General features: G+C 35.6%; 1 protein-coding gene across 6 annotated transcripts in view; it reads left to right on the top strand.

Moving 5' to 3' along the window:
• TTK (TTK protein kinase) overlaps window positions 1–19,421 on the top strand; it is a 40,474-nt gene that overhangs the window by 6,884 nt on the left and 14,169 nt on the right. For 2 of the 6 annotated variants that reach the window (XM_065911500.1, XM_065911501.1), the window contains exons 8-14: window positions 66–160; window positions 1,656–1,743; window positions 2,810–2,930; window positions 5,958–6,106; window positions 12,735–12,871; window positions 14,185–14,311; window positions 17,239–17,331. In XM_065911500.1, the coding sequence (XP_065767572.1) occupies window positions 66–160; window positions 1,656–1,743; window positions 2,810–2,930; window positions 5,958–6,106; window positions 12,735–12,871; window positions 14,185–14,311; window positions 17,239–17,331 (810 nt within the window). The remainder of the gene's footprint in view (window positions 1–65; window positions 161–1,655; window positions 1,744–2,809; window positions 2,931–5,957; window positions 6,107–12,734; window positions 12,872–14,184; window positions 14,312–17,238; window positions 17,332–19,421) is intronic. The other 4 variants (XM_065911502.1, XM_065911504.1, XM_065911506.1 and 1 more) reach the window with 4 other exon arrangements.

The raw sequence follows: 19,421 nt of genomic DNA on the forward strand, positions 1-19,421 counted from the left end.
GCAGTAGTGGTGAGGTCTATGCTTATTTCCTAGTTAGTTACTTAATCTTCCAAAACAATTTTTAGTCATGCCCATTTGGAAGAGTCCCAGTTAACCTTCTAAGTAGCCCGGATTCCCATGAGAAGATGGATGTTTCAGTTGCACCACATTTTACTAAAAGGTATGTTTCAGTTTTAACTTTTGTTTTTAAAGCTTGAAGACTGATGGCAAAATGATCATAAAGTCTCTTACTACATAAAAGTGGTTATAAGTACATTTTTATTTAGAATGAGGAACAAGTAGGAAATACGACTTTATTTTGCTTTTTCTCTCATTAAAAATATTCATTGAAGCCACTGTTAAAAAGTTAGGAAACAGAAAAAAAAGTATTAAGTTAATATGAAGCTTACAGGACTATGCACAGACTGAAGTGAAGTGGCTCAGTCGTGTCCGACTCTTTGCAACCCTGTGGACCCACCAGGCTCCTCCGTCCATGGGATTCTCCGGGCAAGAATACTGGAGTGGGTTGCCATTTCCTTCTCCAATGCACAGACTAGCCCAGTAGTAAAAACTCATGACGTTTGAATCGCTTATGGTAGCCTCTCTGGTAAGACACTCTAGTGTGTGTGTAAGTGTCCATTGTGGGTGGGAAGTCTGAAAACAATTTTCTTTGAGTCTAGTTCAAGGAAAAAGCAGCTATTAGTAGGAAAAATGATTTAACTCATTCATTTGCTTCTGAACCTAGGGCTTCAAGAAGTGGGGCAGGGTAGGTAGAGATGAAATATTGTCCACCACATCTGTAGTGTTCTCTTTCCTTCAGTTTGAAAAATGAGAATCTCGTAATCCAGTTTAGCTAAGGGTCTTTGTTATTCTGGTGAATTTTAACTCTAACCACTGTTCATAATATTATTTCTAATGGAAACGACTCCTGGATTCCACAGAATCATTTTGCCAGTAAACTTTAGAGATAAAACGTTTTTAGCTGGTGTCTTCTCTACTTAAATGCTTATTATACTAAAGGTTTGACTGAATATTGACATTAAAGAGCATTTTGGATGTCAAGGTTAAGCTCTAAAAGTCATATGAGGTGACTATTTTCTGGTTATCTTCATTTCAACTACTAGCTCAAGAATAAAGGAGACTTTCTCCACTCCAAAAAAATAAGAACATAAACAGACCAGCCATTTTCTTGGTGCTTGTACTGATACACTGTGAGCTAGGCACTGTGGAGGCCCATAGGAGGGTCTACACCCTAGTTCTTACCCTTAAAGCTATTTACAGCCTGAAATGTAGTTTAATCTACACACTGCTGTTTCCTTTTCTTTCCCACATTCATGCCTTGACTCCAGCTGTTACTTATTATGGAACAGGGGAGGCAGTCACCTGCTTGCTACTCATCTCTGTTACTTTCGTCACTGCCCAGCACCTAATTTAGTCACATTTGTATTGGAATCTTGTTATTGTTAAAAACACCTTTTCAAGTGATTTTTCCAGTTAACAGATGTACATATTTAAAAACCTAGCTTTAAAATGGAAAAGATAAAATGACTTTGCTAATTCTAAAAAAAATAATAATAATAATAAATAAAATAAAATAAAAATGAAAAAGATAATACCCTGAATACCCTGAAATGATTGATTTCAAATTAAACAATTCTTTTGTTTCATGGTAACAGACATATCTCTGGGTCAGAGTGCCGAGATACAATCACGCCTGGATCTAAATCAAGTGGAAATGATTCCAGCGAATTGAGACATATAAAGGTTTTTCCATTTTTAAATCTTTATCTGGAGCAAGGGTTCCTGACCCAGGGTTCATGGAGCTTTTTCTGGGGAAGGGATCCATGGTTTATGTATCTCCCAGTGTTCCTGAAACCCCAGGAAAGGTCGGGCCACTAATGGGAAGTGACACAGAAGTCCTAAACTGTATCTCCTCAGTGGAAGTGGGAGGGCAAGGAACGACCATCTACTGTTGAAGTAGTGTTTATTATATAGTGTTTAAGCAGGTTAGTTGGCCTGGGTTTGGGAATAATGAGGCAAGCATTGTCTCCCAACTTTTGTTTCTTGGTGTGTTGAATCATATGATCTGACAGAGTAAATTAGACAAAAATGAGAGGGTGTCTTTGTGGTGGGTGCGGCAGAGGTGAGGGCTTAGGTAATCAATCCTGACATCCTGATATGGCAGACATGTGAACTTCCAAGACAGGAAGTAGCTTTAGTCCCTGGTGTACTGATTTTTAGGGGTTATACTGTTCTTACTGAAGTTGAGTTAGACCCTTGGCATCATAATGTGGGTCTTTTCAGTTTTACATTCTTTGTAATTCCTCTTTCTCTTTCATGATGTATCCTTTTAAATAATGAATTTATCTAATTTACAGCTATCTTAGGGAATGGCACGTAGTTATGTCAGGAGTTTACTTTTGGGATTTAGAATAAGTTCTGTCTTAGACTTCTACAAATCTTAATTTTGACCAATGCTGTTATTTTTGGTGATAAAATAACATAATAACAAAATAGTGAAGCATGTTTTATGTTGAATTTAAGCTTTCTAACCTCTCTTTTTAAGTGAATATGTCTTATCATTTGATAATATGTCTACTGAAAGCAAATTGGCCAAATCTACCATTATGGCCATTCCCATTGCTCTAGTCAATAATTCAAGAAGTTATTTTTGCTGGAATTTTGTGAGTCTACATATAATTATGATAATTTTCCTAGCAATCTTTTCATATAGATGAGACTGTAGTATATTGAACACTAAAATTAGTACTACTTCTGTTTTTAAGACTTTGTCTTATATCAAATCGAAATAAAATCTTACTCTATGTAGTCTGTTCAAAATATTCGTTCCAAGGAACCTGTGATGTCAGATGAGAAGAGTTCTGAACTTATTACTGATTCAGTAACCCTGAAGAATAAAAGTGAATCAAGTTTTCTAACAAAATTAGAAGGTAAGAGTGACAAAATAGACTACCTCTTTAATTAAGAGAACCACTTTGTTACTTAAGAAAGTTGACCAGCCCCCTAACAATTGCCATGGAAGAGTAGGTCCCTTTATCTTGTGTTTCAGTTAAATTGTATACAGTATATGAAAAGTATTAAATTCTATAGCAGAGGATTCACCTAAAAGGTGTGTAAGAGGAAAATAGAGGGAAAATTCAATGGCATTGAGTCAATTTTCTCAGCTGGCTTGAGAAATATTTGGGAAAGCACATGAGAGTATAATTATATGACAATTCTGTTTTCCCTTTTGTCAGACATTTGCTTTTCCACTATATGTGTACTATGGTGAATATTCTAAGACCATATGCATGAATGAGACAGGTTTTAGCCCTGAAAGTCCCATATCTCAGGAAACCCTGAAAACTGGGATGCCATTATTTTGATTGGGACCATCAGCATTCCTTGATACCCAGAGGGAATTGTTTCCAGGATCCCCCATGGATTCTCAGATCATAGAAGGCTCAAGTCCTTTATATAAAATGATGTAGTATAGTCAGTCTGTGAAACCTGTGGATATAAAGGGCCAGCCTTAGATTCCTTTTCCTGATATTTGGGGGAAATGATTTTATTTTATATTTTCATGGCATCTATTACAAACTGATATGATTAAAAAAGCATCTTTACCAAAAATGCTTGTTTATAGTACTGATCTAGCGCCTAATTTAATGCTAAGTGAATGCTTACTGAGTACCCACACTATGTTAATGGTATTTTATTATGTAGTAAAATTTGCAGTCAGAAAACTACCCAAAGCATAAGAATATAGCCCAGTAAAATATCATTTTTTTCACATACATTTCTGTCAGGTATATTCAGGGTGGGGTGGTCAGGTGCACGGGATGTGTATACATTCAGCCCATCGATAGTACCAAGCAGTTTTCCAAAGTGTTGTGTTTGACCAGCACTTATATTAGCTCTTACTCCATATTCTTCCCAATCATTTTATTGTTGGTTTTCAATGTTACACATTCTGATTCTGCTAAGTAATAGTTCATTGTGGTTTTAATTTGCATTTTCCTGTTGTCTAATGATGTTGAGTGCCTCTTTGTGTTTATTGGCCATTTGGGTATCCTCTCAAGTGCTTGTTCAAGTATCACCAATTTTTCTATTGAGCGTCCTTTTTTTTTCTCAATGATTTTTTGGTCTAGATACAGTTCCTTTGTTGGGTACATGTGTTACAAGTAACTTCTTCCATTATGTGGCGGAGATTTGATTAAATTTTAAATTATCATGCATTTTAATTTATCAGTCTTTTCCTTTGTGGTGGGTATTTTATGTGTCTTTAAACAAATCTTCCTACTCCAAGATCATAAAGATATTTCCATATGTTTTGGAAGGCATCATTTTACCTTTCACATTTAGACTTATATTCTACTTGAATTTAATATTTATGTATGGTTAAGATGAAGGGTTAGGATTCATTTTTTTCTTCTCCATGTAGATACCTAGTAGACTCCAGCAGCATTTATTGAAAAGATGCTTTTTTCCCCTCAGTGAATTGTTATAAATTAGATGAGTCTGTTTGTGATGTCGAGTTTTTGGATACTTCTCTGTTCCATAGTCTGTTTATGACTTTGTGCTAATTCTGTCTTAATTACTGAAGTCAGTCTTCATATCTGTCAATGTAAATCTTCCAACTTGTTTCTCTGTTAGAGACTATTTTAGTTTTTCTAAGCCTTTTGAATTTCCATATAAATGTTAGAATCTGTAAGTTTCCTTTTTCTGGTTTTTTTTTAATGGTATTTTGTTTGAGTTCTAGTGGGACAAGTTGACATCTTAACAAATAAATTTTCTAGTCCACTAACCTGGCATACCCTTTCATTCATATAAGTAGTCTTTAAAACATTATTGAAAAAATTGTTTTCTGTGTAGAGATTTTGCATTTCTTTTGCTAGAGATATATCTAGATATCTGATATTTTTGATAATACAATGATGGGATCTTTAAAACAAAATTTATCCTTTGCTTCTTTGTTGCTAGTATATAAAACTACAACTGATTTTTAACTATTGTTCTCATTTATAGAGATTGCTAAAATCACTGTTTACATCTAATATTTGCCTATGAATTCTTTCATGTTGTTTGAAAATAATATAACATTTTTTTTTCTTCCATTCCTTTTACTTTAATTTCTTTGCTGTGTTGCACTTGTAACCTCTAGAATAATGGTGAATAGAAAGAATGATAGGTGGCATTTTTGTTCATTCCTTAGAGGCTCTTTCACTGTTTTACCCTTGTATAATAACTGGCTTAGAGTCTTAAAGCTGTTCTTTATCATATATCAAAACAGATTGAGGTTAACAGTTTTTTTGTGACTGGGTGTTAAATTTTATGAGATACCTTTTCTGTGTTTATTGAGTCGGTCACATACTTTTTTTCTTTATTATTATGCCAAATTAAGTTTCAGTGTTAGGCAAACTTTACATTTAGAAATAAATACAGCTTGGTCATAATTTATTGTACCTTTTGTATATCACTCGCAAATATTTTGTTTAGAATTTTTGCGTTTGTTGTGATAGAGATAGAATAGTGACACTCAAATAGTCAGTATTGTTGAGTTTCTTCTGTTCAGAGACCCTTAAGATAGTAAATTACAGGCTAGCTTACGGTAAACTTTTTATTAAAAAAACTAGGTCTATGAAAAGTGGTGAACTGGCTTTTACTAATGAAACTTTATGATATATGTTTTTGGACTTTTGCATATTTCTTTCTTTGTTTTCTGGTAAAAAACAGAAGTATTTAAACTGAGAATAGCCTCTGATAAAGCTCTAGGTAACAACCTAGGAAAATGGCTGTTGCAGCTTTGTAAAATTGACTTGCTAAAAGCAAAGTGTCAGTAGCTGGTTAAAGCTTTTAATTTCTGTTTTTAAGAGCAAAGCGCTAATACAGTTTGTAACATGTTCTGTTGTTTAGGTTTAATTTTGTTATTATCCAATATTCTTGCCCATTAATGACAACAATAAATGCAATTGCAGAAACTAAAGAACATCAAGATCTAAAGGTTCCAGAAAGTGATCTGAAACAATGGCAATCAAAGAGAAAGTCTGAATGTGCAAACCAGAATCCTGCTGCATCTTCCAGTCAGTGGCAGATTCCAGAGGTAATCCCTAAAGTTGATACAGAGGTAACTTTCTAAGTTTTTCATAATGTGATGATCATGCTAAATGTTTTCTTCTTGTATTAATTTCTTTAGTGGAGTAGTTTTCTTTTTGCTCAAAAGTGTGTGTGTGTGTTTTAAATTCACGAAAGAATGATCTAAATAATCATAGGTTTAGTTTAGTAACAGTATATATCAAGCTGAATTCTTTTCTACTTTCAGTAGTATTTCTAGATTGCTGGTAGACTGGTGCAGAGGTCAGCAAACTACATCCTAGGAGCCAAATCTCATTCCCAGCCTGAATGTAAACAACACTTTTTGGGAACAGAGCTATGTCCATTTATTTACTTGCTGTCTTTGCCTATTTTTGAACTATAAGAGCAGAACTAAGTAATTGCAACAGAAACCTCATGGATAAAATAGAAAAATACAGACTAGATAATGTGAATTCATAACAAGTTGAATGATCATTCCCCATGGCTGGGATCTATTTCAGAAGAAAGGATCTGTTAGAGAGATACATCTGAATATAGTTCTTGGTCATACTCTCCTTACAATTAATTTTCAATTGTAGTCTCACTCAGCAGTTCTCAAATATTTCAGTTTTGGGATCCTCTCTTATATTCTTAATTATTGAAGCCCGTAGAGAACTTTGGTTTATGTAGGCTATGTTGATCTCTATTTGCTATATTAGAAAGTAAAACCAATAAATTTTTAAAGTATTTGCTACTTTATTAAAAATATCAATAATAAGCATATTACATGTAAATAATACATTTATGAAAAAAATGTTTTGTTTTATTGAGGTATAATTGATATATAACATATTAGTTTTAGGTGTATGACATAATGATTCGATGTTTGTATATACAGTTGACCCTTGCACGACATGGGTTTGAACTGTGTGGGTCCACTTATATATGGATTTTTTTTCAGTACATATGTATTATAGTACTACATGATTTTCTGTTGGTTGACTCTGAGGATGTAGAGCGTGGATACAGAGCTCCAGCTGTAAAATTATATGTGGATTTTTGACTTTGTGAGTAGTCAGTGCCCCTAACATCTGAGCTGTTCAAGAATCAACTCTATTGCTAAATGATCACCATATTAAGTCTAGTTAGCATTCATCACCATTACCTAAGTACACATTTTTTCTTCTGATGAGAATTTTTAAGATCTACTCACTTAGCAACTTGCAAATGTGCAATATAGTATTATTAATTATAGTCACCACATTGTGCATTACGTCCCAATGATTGATTTATTTTGTAACTGGAAGCTTGTACCTTTGATCCTCTTCACCCATCTCCACTCCTGCCACCCACACCCCTTGGCAAGCCCCAAACTATCCGTGAGCTTGGTCTTTTGCTTTTTTTCCCCTCTAGATTTTACATATAAGTGATACAATGCAGTAGTTGTCTTTCTCTGGCTATTTCACTTAGTATGATGTCCTCAAGATCCATCTGTGTTGTCACAAATGGCAAGATTTCATACCTTTCATGGCTGAATAATAGTCCATTGTATCTATGTACCACATTTTCTTTATCCCTTCAGCCATCAGTGAATATTTAGATTATTTCTGTTTCTTGGCTATCATAAATACTGCTGCTATGAACATGAGAGTACAGACATCTTTTCAAGTTAGTGTTTTCCTTTTCTTTGGATAAATACCTAGAAGTAGAATGGCTAGGTCATATGGCAGTTCTGTTTTTAATTTTTTGAGGATCTTCCGTACTATTTTCCACAGTGGCTGCATTAATATACATTTTCACCAACCCTGCACAAGACTTCCATTTTCTCCACATCCTTGGCAACACTTGTTATTTCTTATGTTTATGATAATGGGCATTCTGACGGGTATGAGGTGATCCATCATTGTGGTTTTGATTTACATTTCCCTGATGATTGATGATGTTGAACTTCTTTTCATATCCATTGGATATTTATTTATATGTCATCTATGGTGAAATATCTAATCAGGTCTTTTGTCCATTTTTAAGTTGGTTATTTGATTTTTGGTATTGAGTTGTCAAAGTTCCTTGTGTATTTTGGATATTAATCTCTTAATGGATATGTGGTTTACAAATATTTTCTCCCATTTCATAGATTGTCTTTTTTATTTCATTGATTGCTTCCTTTGCTGTGCAGCTTTCTAGTTTGATGTAGTCCTATTTGTTTACCTTTGCTTTTGTCTTTACATTTGGTGTCTGATCCAAAAATTCATTGCCAAGACCCATGTTAAGGAGCTTACCACCCGAGTTTTCTTCTAGAACGTTTATGTTTTAAGGTCTTACATTCAAGTGTTTAATTCATTTTGAGTTAATTTTTGTGTGTAGTGTGAGAAAGTAGTCTAGTTTCATTATTTTCCGAGTGGCTGTTCAGTTTTCTGAAGACCATTGATCTATGTCTGTTTCTTGCAAATATCATATTGTCTTGAATACTGTAGCTTTGTAATATGGTTTGAAATTAGGGAGTGTGGTGCCTCCAGCTTTGTTCTTTCTCAAGATTGCTTTGGGTATTCCAAACTTTTGTGATTCTATACAAATTTTAAGATTGTTCTATATCTGTGAAAAATGCCATAGGAATTTTGATAGGGATTGCATTATATCTATAGATTGCTTTGGGTAATGTGGTCATTTTAACAATATTCTTCCAATCAGTGAGCACAAAATATCTTTCCATTTACTTGTGTCTTCTTCAGTTTAAGAAGAAGACATCAGTGTCTTACAGTTTTCAGTATACTAGTGTTTCACTTACTTGGTTAAATTTGTTCCTAGGTACTTTATTATTTTTGATGGGATTGTTTTCTTAATTTCCCTTTCTGATAGTTTGTTATCAATGTATAGAAAATGTAACAGATTTTTGTATATTGATTTTGTTTCCTGCAACTTTACTGAATTTGTTAATTTTTTTCTAACAGGTTTGTGTGTGTGTGTGTCATCTTTAGGGATTTCTACATATAATATGTTATCTGCAAATAGTGACAGTTTTACTCTTTTCTTTTCAATTCTGATACCTTTTATTTCAGCTTCTTGTCTACTTGCTGTGGCTAGAATTTCCAATACCATTTTAAGTAACAGTGGCAGGAGTAGGCATTCTTGTCTTGTTCCTGATTTCAGAGGAAAAGTTTTCATCTTTTCACCATTGAGTATGATGTCAGCTGTGTGCTTGTCATACGTGGCTTTGCTATGTTGAGATGTGTTTCTTCTGAAAAATAAGTATTTTTCAAAACAAACTAATTACAGTGAGGGGTGTGACATTTGTTTTACAGTCTTTACAATTTTTTTAAATGGTTGGCATTAGAGGGCTAGATTTCTTATATCTGCTTTTGTATCCAGTCTGTTTCACTAATCACATGCCTTGGGAAAACTTTAGTTTATATTCATGAAAGAATGAAAGTGAAAAAGGCAAATAATGTCTTAGTATGATTATGAAAATAGTTTTAACCTCTCAGACTCCCTGCAAGTATCTTGGGGAAACCCCTGAACTTTCTGCTATTTCTGGGTCGCTGGTTGAGAACTGTTTATCTAAGTAATGGAGTGGGTAACAAATGTTAAATGAGAAGAATCCTGACAGGTTGAATTATGGACAGTCAGCATCTCCTGTATTTTTCTTTTTAAAAGTTATAAGCTAATAGAATGGTGAAAGGACTTAAAACCATTTATTTGTCATTAGGGAGATTCAGACTAAAACCACAATGAGGTTTGTGGTTTGAAATGTGCCATTTCACCCACAGATGGCTGTAGTTAAGAAGAGACAGTAATAAGTGTTGGTGAAAATGTGGATAAATTGGAACCCTCATACATTGTTGCTGAGTAGCTAAACTGATACAGTCTCTTGAAAAATGGTATGGCAGTTCCTCAGAAGGTGTAGCAAACAGTTACTATATAATTCAACAATTCTATTCCTAGGTATATACTCAAGAAAATATGTATCTGCAAAAAAGCTTGTATGTGAATGTTCATAGCAGCATTAATCATAATTGTTAAAAAATAGAAGTAACCCAAATAGCCATCAACTGGTGAGTGAGTAAACAAAATGTGGTATTCTGATTTTATTTCATTTTATTACTCAACAGTAAAAAACTAGTGAACTTTGGGAAGGTCATGTATACACTGCTATATGTAAAATGGATAACCAACAAAGACCTATTGTATGGCACATAGAACTCTGCTCAACATTATGTGTCATCCTGGATGGAATGGGGGTTTGGGGGAGAACGGATACATGTATGTATATGACCGAGTCCCTTTGCTCTTCATCTGAAACTACCACAACATTGCTAATCGGCTATACTCCAATGCAAAATGTTTTTGGTTTTAAAAGAAAAAAATTTTTTAAAAAGTAGTGAAGTGTTGATAAATGCTACTGCATGGTAAGTAATAAAAACCTGTCACAAAAGGCCATATATTTTGTGATCTCTTTTATAAGAAATGCCTGGAATCAGCAAATCCACAGAGACAAAAAGTAGACAGATGGTTGCCAGAGTCCAGGAGTAGTAGAGATTGGGGGTAATGGCTAATGCAGAGTTTCTTCTTAGAATAATGAAAATGTTCTGTAAGTAAATCGTGGTGATGATTGCATGCTCATGAATATATTAAAAACCACAGAATAGTACACTTAGGTGAAAAAGAAAAGACTAGGCAGTTTTTTGTAAAGAATCCTCCTGCCATGCAGGAGGCCCCGGTTCAATTCCTGGGTCTGGAAGATCCCCTGGAGAAGAGATAGGCTACCCACTCCAGTATTCTTGGGCTTCCCTGGTGGCTCAGCTGACAAAGAATCTGCCTACAATGCGGGAGACCTGGGTTCGATCCCTGGGTTGGGAAGATCCCCTGGAGAAGGAAATGGTTACCCACTCCAGTATTCTGGCCTGGAGAATTTGATGGACTATATAGTCCATGGGGTCCCATAGCCGGACACGACTGAGCCACTTTCACTTTGCTTCACTTACTTTATAGCTATAAGCTCCCCCTAGCTATGTCCAGAGCATTTCTGTTCTTGTAAAGACCCAGTCCTTTTCTTTTGGGGGCATGTGCTGCATGCAAGATTTTAATTCCCTGACCTGGGATCAAGCCTGTGCCCCGTGCAGTGGAAGCGTGGAGTCTTAGCCACTGGGCCACTGGGGAAGTCCCAAAACCCTACCCCTTCTGAGGTGCCTACTTTTGGGATGTGCTATCCTGCAGTTGCTTGTTGCCATCATCTCTGAACATCCCCATGACTCCCCATCATTCTCTGAAAATATTAGGCTCTGGATCACTTCTTTCAACTTCAGCCCAACAACTGTCATCATTTTTTGTTAGCTTCTGTACCCCTATGTATCACTAGTCCTACACCTGGCCTCCAAATTCATAACTTCTTCCTCTTTCATGCCTACTTTCTTAATTTCACCTCAGCTACCCATTCCTGTGTCCTCAATTCTGATCTCCAAAATCTCAAATGCAAACATCTAAACCTATGGTCTATGAGTATAACCTTTCCACTTTCCTTACTAAATAATTTTGCTACCACAGTTTCTCAATACCATTCTGGCTACTAATTCAAATATGTGTGTGTGTGTGTATGTGTGTGTGTGTGTGTATAAATATATATATATACACACATGTATATACACATATATCCATGTATATATATAAGGAAATCTTAAATGGAAAATTTATCTGGGAAAAGAGGTATAGTGGCCAAAAACACAAAAGACTGAAAAGTAGAAAATAGTTTAGATTTATCCATTGTGGATCTCCAAAGTATAATGTGGACCCAGTGGGTTGAAATTATAGAAGCTGATTTAATCTAGATATCAGTTAATACTTACTAATAACTAAAGCTCTCCTCAAATTAGAGGTAGTGAATGATCAGTTACTAATAGTGTTCAAGCAAAATGTGATTTGCAGGAGTTGGCAAGATTTTCTGTAAGACCTTTGTGAGGCAGATGGTCACTGTTTTATCTTTTGAACTCTGCCATTATTACATGAAAACAACCATAGACATGTAGACAAATGGTCTTTGCTGTGTTCCAATAAAACTTTATTTACAAAGACGAACAACAGACCAGATTCAACCTACAGGTTGTACTTTGCCAGTCTCTGCTGTAGCGGAAGTTCATTCATCATTGCTTTGGAATTTGTATGAGATAAATTCTGTAAGCTGTATGTCTTTTACAAGGGAGAAGAACACTAGATAGGTATTTGCCATTTCAAACGTTGCTAAATAATTAGTACTTGATCATTTTCCCTTCGAATGTAAAGGTAGGGGATGATTCTATTTGTAAAGACTAGTTTTCTGAAGCACAGAACACTTATTAATATCTAGATTATACAAGTCCAATTCTAGTGACAGTAGCCCTGGAGAGAAAGGATATTTAGATCCTGTTTTGTTCAACACTGCTGTGTGCCTTCCATCTAATTGCAATCTCTTTGAGGAAAGTATAACAAGCTTCAAAATTTAGAGTAAAAGAGCTTTAACTAAAAAGTTATTGAAAGCCTATAATAAAAAAAAAAAAAAAAAAAAAAAAAGAAAGCCTATAATACATACATCTACTTATTATAGCATGTTTTCATATTTCATATTTTCTTTTAGAAATTTAATATTTGTGAAATTGTTGAACAGGTGACTAATTAAAAAATCTGAAACCATGATGTTTTTTATTTTGGTCTAGCAGAAACACACCACTTTTGAGCAACCTGCCTTTTTGGTTTCCAAGCAGTCACCACCAATATCAACACCTAAATGGATTGACCCTAAATCTGTTTGTAAGACACCCAGCAACAGTGCCTTGGATGATTACATGAGCTGGTAATTCCTTTTGGTTCTTAGCGTGGTACAACATGTGCTTTGGGGCAGACAGATCTGGAGGTGAATCCTGCTCTGTTACCTGAAAGACTTTCTAAATTCGTGTTATTTTTCTCAGCATCAGTTTTTTCATCTGTAAAGGAAGGGAAAGTAGCAACAATATATTTTTAAGGATTGTTATGAAAGTCTCCATCATAATCTGTACCTACTCTATGTATATGCTTTTTCTACCTATAGGTCTATAGGCAGTACCTTTAAATACTTTAAGTATGCAAAACTTCTTGTTAATCAAGCACTGCCACTTGTATATCTCTGTAATTGAGAGACTTTAAAGATTAGCATTCTTACAGTAAATAAAGGGTGGATGCATATTATAGCAAAGGAGGTGTTAATTAGAGTGTGAGAGAGGTTGGTGGCACAACTCACATAGTGTTGGGCTTGTTTAAGATCTGAGTGGCTGCCAGTGAGAAACGAGTGAAGAAGCTGATCAGTGCTGATTGACAGAAAACATAAGGGATGTTGAAAAGCAAATCAGTGGCATTTCTAAGAAATGAAAGAGGGGATATGGCATGTGATATCCTTCAAGTAGTGGCTATATTTTTAACATAGTTTTTAATGTCTTAGAGGCTAACTGAAGCTCATGTCTTTTGCTTTTCATTTTCACAATGTGATCTTGAATCCTAATAAGAACTGGCCTTGGAGTTTTATAACCGATTCTATTAAATAAGTAAGCTATTTAATACAATTTTGCTATTTATTGCCTCATTTTATTACACTTAGAATACTTTAAAGAATGACTGCTAACTAAAATAGGATATGGTTATTTCTTATGAAGTTATTTATTTTCAACAAATATTTGTAGAATTCCTTTGTGTCAAGCACTATTCTTGGTGTTGAAGATACAATAGTGAAAATAAGAGAAGCAAAGCACAAATGTGAGCTGAACAGCTTTGTGTTCAAAGGTCAGACTGTCATGTAATTGGCTTTCAGATATTTCTAGTAGGTTGTCATAGAACATTATTGTTAAAAAACACTCAAAATCTATGATAGACTGAGCTTTGTCTTGGCTAAATTTTATAAAATAACTCTTAACTGTATTTTTAAATGACATTATTTTTATTTTAATAAGGACTTCTCGTCTGGGGAGAAAAATTACTTTCAGAAATAATTCCCCCAAAGTGAAATTTCTGGTGATGGTGAATCTAAAGTAAATATTTCAGATGTATTAGGAAAGCTGACTTGGGTTCTATTTGATATAACACATCTTGTTTCTAAAGCTTTAATGTTTTAAATTTTAAAAAATATATCTTTCCCAGTTTTAGAACTCCATTGGTAAAGAATGACTTTCCACCTGCTTGTCAGTTGTCAACACCATATAGCCAGCTTGCCTATTTCCAGCAGCAACAGCAGCAAATACCTGTTACTCCACTTCAGAATTTACAGGTTTGATAAGCTTTATTTATGATGGTACATGATACGGTATGATCAAAGATTTTATTTTTGCAGGATTTATTTGTTAAGAACAGTGTTAAAAACTTATTCAATCTTAGTCCCATTAGGCCAAACTCTTTTCTGATATTCTCATAAGGGTGCCTCGTGACTTTGATAGGTTAGTTACTGAAGAAACTAATGAAGTATTTTTCATTAACTTGCCCAAAGTATCTAGTCTGAATAGCTAGATAAAATTTCTTTTGTAATCTAGGTTATTTTTCATTCCACTTAACTGTTTAAACCAATTGTTAGTGGGCAGCTTCATTTTATCAGCTGATTAATATACAAGTATATATACTAATATATATACAAGTAATATATAAGTTTTTAAGAATATCAGAATAGCAATATGAGATGCTACTAGAATATATTATAAAAAAACCTTTTTTTGCTGGTGAGGCAATTATATTACCTCAAAACTTTTTTTGCTGGTAAGGCGATTGTATTGCCATCCAGGAAGATAATTATTTAGATACTCTCTTGACATCAATACTAAAATTAATTTTTAATAACTATGTGCTTCTCAGAAGCAGAGAAGCAGCTTAATATTGGTAGAAAGTATAGGCTTTGGTGAGAGTTTGCCTGGCCTTGACTCTTGGCCTCACTACTTACCAACTATGTGACCTTTTTGCAAGTTAATTAAATTCTCTATTTCCTCATCTGTAAAATAGGGATAATAAAGCTCTCTACACCATAGGATGACTGTGAAGATTAACTTAGTTAATATATATGTAACTCTTACAACAGAAACTGGTGCTTGGTAAAGAATAAAAGTTGGTAGCAATTGTTTAAGAAAAACACCAAAAAAAAAAAAAAAGTAATGAACTAAACAAATCAAGAGATTAAAAAATTAGCTGACAGAAAATAAAACAATGGTAACCAGGGGCTATAGGAAGAGGAATAGAGGGTTATCTCTAAGGGGTGTAGGGTTTCAGTATGAGATGAGGAGAATGCCGGGAGATGAATGGTGGTAATGTTGGCACAGCAATGTGAATGTACTCAATGCCACTGGATAACGGTTAAGATGGTACATGTTATGGTATGTAAATTTTACCACAATTTAAAAAGCAATGGAGCAAGAAGTTGAGCTGACAGCAGATTATACTAAAAGATATAATAGTGTTTTGAGGGTTGACTCAACAGTATAATAAACTACAAAAAAGAGAAAGAAAGATAGCCTAGTTTGCCCATCATGTTAATTCAAAGAAAATTCATTGAGGAGTTGCTTATGTCTGGCCTTGTTTGAGCTGAACTCTGAAAGGAAGCCAGATGTGACCAAGTAGGGAGCGAGGATCCTTCTAGAGGAGCCTGGTGTCAGGAGGAAACCTAAAGAGGCCAGAGTGTGACTAGAGTTCACCAAGGGGCAGGGCGATCCTCAGGGTTCTGCTGGACTCTTTAGGTTTCGCTCCGAGGGAATTAGGAAGCTGTGGAACAAACTGGAGTAGGGGAGTGAAGCAATCTTACTTGTATTTTGAAGAAATCTACTCTGGTCATGGGTGAGGAGGGTGTACTGAGTGGGTTGCAGGATGTCCTGTTCAGTGTAGGACACTGAACTTCACACTGGTGTTGAATCAGACATAGGTCAGAGTTACTGTATTCTAAAAACAGTCAGCAGCTAGGAGGAAAGGATATTGGACTGCTTCCTTTGCTCTCAGAAATATTTGTAGGAGAGGAAGCCCCAGAAGGAAGAGTGGGGAACGGCAGTAAAGGGCAACTCAGTGAAAAATAAGGTGTCCATATGTCAAAACCTAACACTTTCTTACAGAAAACATACTTCATGGCCCAACAGCGTCTTTTTAACCCTAAAATTTAAAGAAGTTGCAGTCCTTATCTTTTATATCAGGGCTTCCCTGATGGCTCAGCAGGTAAAGAATCTGCCTGCAACACAGGAGACCCGGGTTCAATCCCTGGGTTGGGAAGCTCCCCTGGAGGAGGAAATGGCAACCCATTCCAGTATTCTGCCTGAGAAATCCCATGGACAGAGGAGCCTGGTGGGCTACAGTCCAGAGGTTGCGAAGGGTCGGATATGACTGAGCACGCGCACGGGGTACCAGTTACACTACGTAGAAGGAGAGCACCTGAGAAAGAGTCTACCATTTGGGATCTAAAGCAGGACTTAGTTGAACTGAGGTTTATTTAGACCTTGTTTCAACTTGGTTAGTCAGCTGACTGGGTGGTCTCTGTGTCCAGCTTCCTGCTCAGCTCAGAGAAAGTCCTCATGCTCTCCATCTATTCAGAGCATTTATAGGTCCACAGAGGGCTCCTATGTCAGGGAAGGGAAGGCATGCAAGTTGAATATGGTACATCAATTGAGAGTTTGCTGAGGAAGATGCTCAAGTTCAAACTAAGCAATTCGTTGAATATTATCCAGCCTGAAGGGGACATTGCTGAAATCTGCCTTTGTCTGATTGACTCTGGAACACTTAGCACCTTAGCATGCTGCTTCCTTTATAATGTTAGGCTAAATGAGAAAAAAGAATATGATAAAGTTGTGTGTTTGTTTATGTATGTATGTATGTAAGTTAAAAGGTTTGTGTAAGAAAGAATAGATGAGAAAGATGAAAAGTGACTGCTTGTGAATTTGTCTGTTGGACATTAAGTGGGGTTTTTTCTCCCTTAAATTTTCTGTTTATGTCAAGTCGAGATAAATTAGACGAGGAGACTTTGAACTATTGCCTATATATTAATTTAATAAATTTATTTATTTGACTAAAGTATGTAAATTGCTTCTGTAAAATATTGAAATGTTGTGACATATCTGATTGCTTAAGATTTCAGATAACTTCAAAATTGGAAATGTTTCACTGTATTAAATGCAAGTTAGTTTCTCAGGCATGTTCTATGAATGTTTGAAGCTTTATCTTATTTTAATTATTTAGATTTCAGCATCCTCTTCAACAAATGAATGCATTTCAGTTAAAGGAAAAATGTATTCCATATTGAAGCAGATAGGAAGTGGAGGTTCAAGTAAGGTAAGTTTCTTAAATTTTTAAGAAATGAATAAAAATATTTTAAACTTTCTTCTGTTTGTGTACCTTTTGGGGCCTTTTTTCTTAATTTCTAGGGGCCCATATTTCCCTTGAGCCAAAAAATCCTTATCCCTTTCTCCCATCCCCTCCCCTTAACACATGGCATATTTCTTTCAATCTCAATTCCCTGCTCTTCCCCTCCAGTGGCCTATGAGTCTGTATTTCTTCTCTAAATAACATTAACATTGACTGGGGGATGGCAAACGACAGCTTTGTGACGTCTCCAAAGAATCTTTCTGAAAGTGAGGCCGATGGTGATTAAGTAGTTAGTGTGCTGAGTATGACTGAGCAAGGTTTTGTTTTGAGTTTTTCTTTTCAAAAAACAGAGTTTAGCAGCAAATGATTCTCTAGAATTGGAGTAGATCATTTCTGAAATTTCTCTGAGTTCTAAATCCATCTAGTTCTCTGGATAGATGGCATCTCAAAAGAGCTTCCAACTTCAGTACTTCTCATTCTGTTCTCTTCAATGCACTTAAAACAGATTTTTGTTTTTACCTTCTTTGCTCTTCAAAACAATTGTTATCAAAATCACTAGGACTTAACCACTGAGAGTCCAGTGGTTAAGAGTGCATGTTTCATTTGACAGAAAACAACAAAATTCTGTAAATCCTTCAATTAAAAAATAAATTTAAAAAAGACAAAGAGTGTACACATCTACTTTGGGAGGCTTGGTTTTGATCCTTGGTTGGGGAACTAAGATGCTGCATGCCACACAGTGTGGCCAAAAAAAAAAAAAAAAAAATCACTAATGACCTCCATAGTTTTACCAAAACTAATTCTTGCCTTTGATTCTGGGCTACACAGCAGATGGGACAGTTGATCATTCTTTGCTCGCCGAAGCTCTCTTTCCTTCGTGGCCTCTCAGTGTTTTTCTCCAGTGGCCATTCTGTTTTCCTCATAGCGCTAACCTCAGCGGGGCAAGGCCCGTGAGCTCAGTTTTGACCTCTTTTCTTCTGTCTCTAGACTCACTCACTCCCTTGGTGCTCTCATCCAGTCTCGTGGTTTTACATACCATGTATATGCTGACAGTTCCCAAATTTATATTTCCAGCTCAAACTTCTCCCTTGAATTCCAGCCTTGTGTATCCAGTTTGACTGCTCAGCATTTCTTCTTGGGTGTCTCTAGATATTTAAAACTTAATATGCCCCAAGCGTAACTCTTGTTTCATAGTCTCCCATTTCAGTAAATGGCAGCTTCTTTCTTCCAATCACTGGGCCAAACACCCTGGGTCATCACTGACTCTGCTTACATCACATTCATCCAGCTAATCAACAGGTTCCACCTCAAAGTCTGTCCAGAATCTGACTCTTCTTCATCACCTCGACTGTTGTCCCTTTGGCCAAAGTAGCTTCATCTTTTCACCTGAATTTTTAAAATCGCCTCCTAACTTGTCTCACGGACTCTTGCTCTCCTTGTCTACTTTAGCATAAGGGTAGTTTCCTCCAGATACCCTCACACCTTTGCTCAGGTATCTTCTAGAACAGGCCTTCCTTGACTACATTCTAAAACCATCGCTTTTGCCTTCCAGTCCCCAGCACACTATATTCTTTCCTGCTGTATTTTTCTCCTTAACTCATCTAATATGCTTTGTAAGTTACCTACTTGGTTTTGTTTTTTGTGTCCCCTTCCACTTGAATGTGAGTTCCATCAACGTAGGGATGTTTGCTCCATTATCTAGAATGGTGCCTGGAACAGAACAGTGACTGAGTTGTTTGTTAAATGAATAAGCTGACCCTCCTTAGCTGTTTCGCTGCTTTAAGTTGTTATGGATGATATATGCAATAAACCATATTGGGTTCATTTTAATCTTAACAGTGTTTTAAACATTATTTTCCTTGGAAGATAATGATGATGTAAGTTTACTTAAGTCAAGGGCCAAACAATAAAGTTATGACCAACCTGTATTTTCTTAGTGCAATTAAATTATTTAATTATGATGGCCTTGCCAAATTCAGCATGCCTCAGGGAAAAGGGTAACATGCTTTATGAACCTAACATTGTTCATGCTCTGTTTGCTGGAGTTTAGACAGTGA

The sequence above is a fragment of the Muntiacus reevesi genome, chromosome 19 (assembly GCF_963930625.1).
Source record: "Muntiacus reevesi chromosome 19, mMunRee1.1, whole genome shotgun sequence".
Lineage (NCBI taxonomy): Eukaryota > Metazoa > Chordata > Mammalia > Artiodactyla > Cervidae > Muntiacus > Muntiacus reevesi.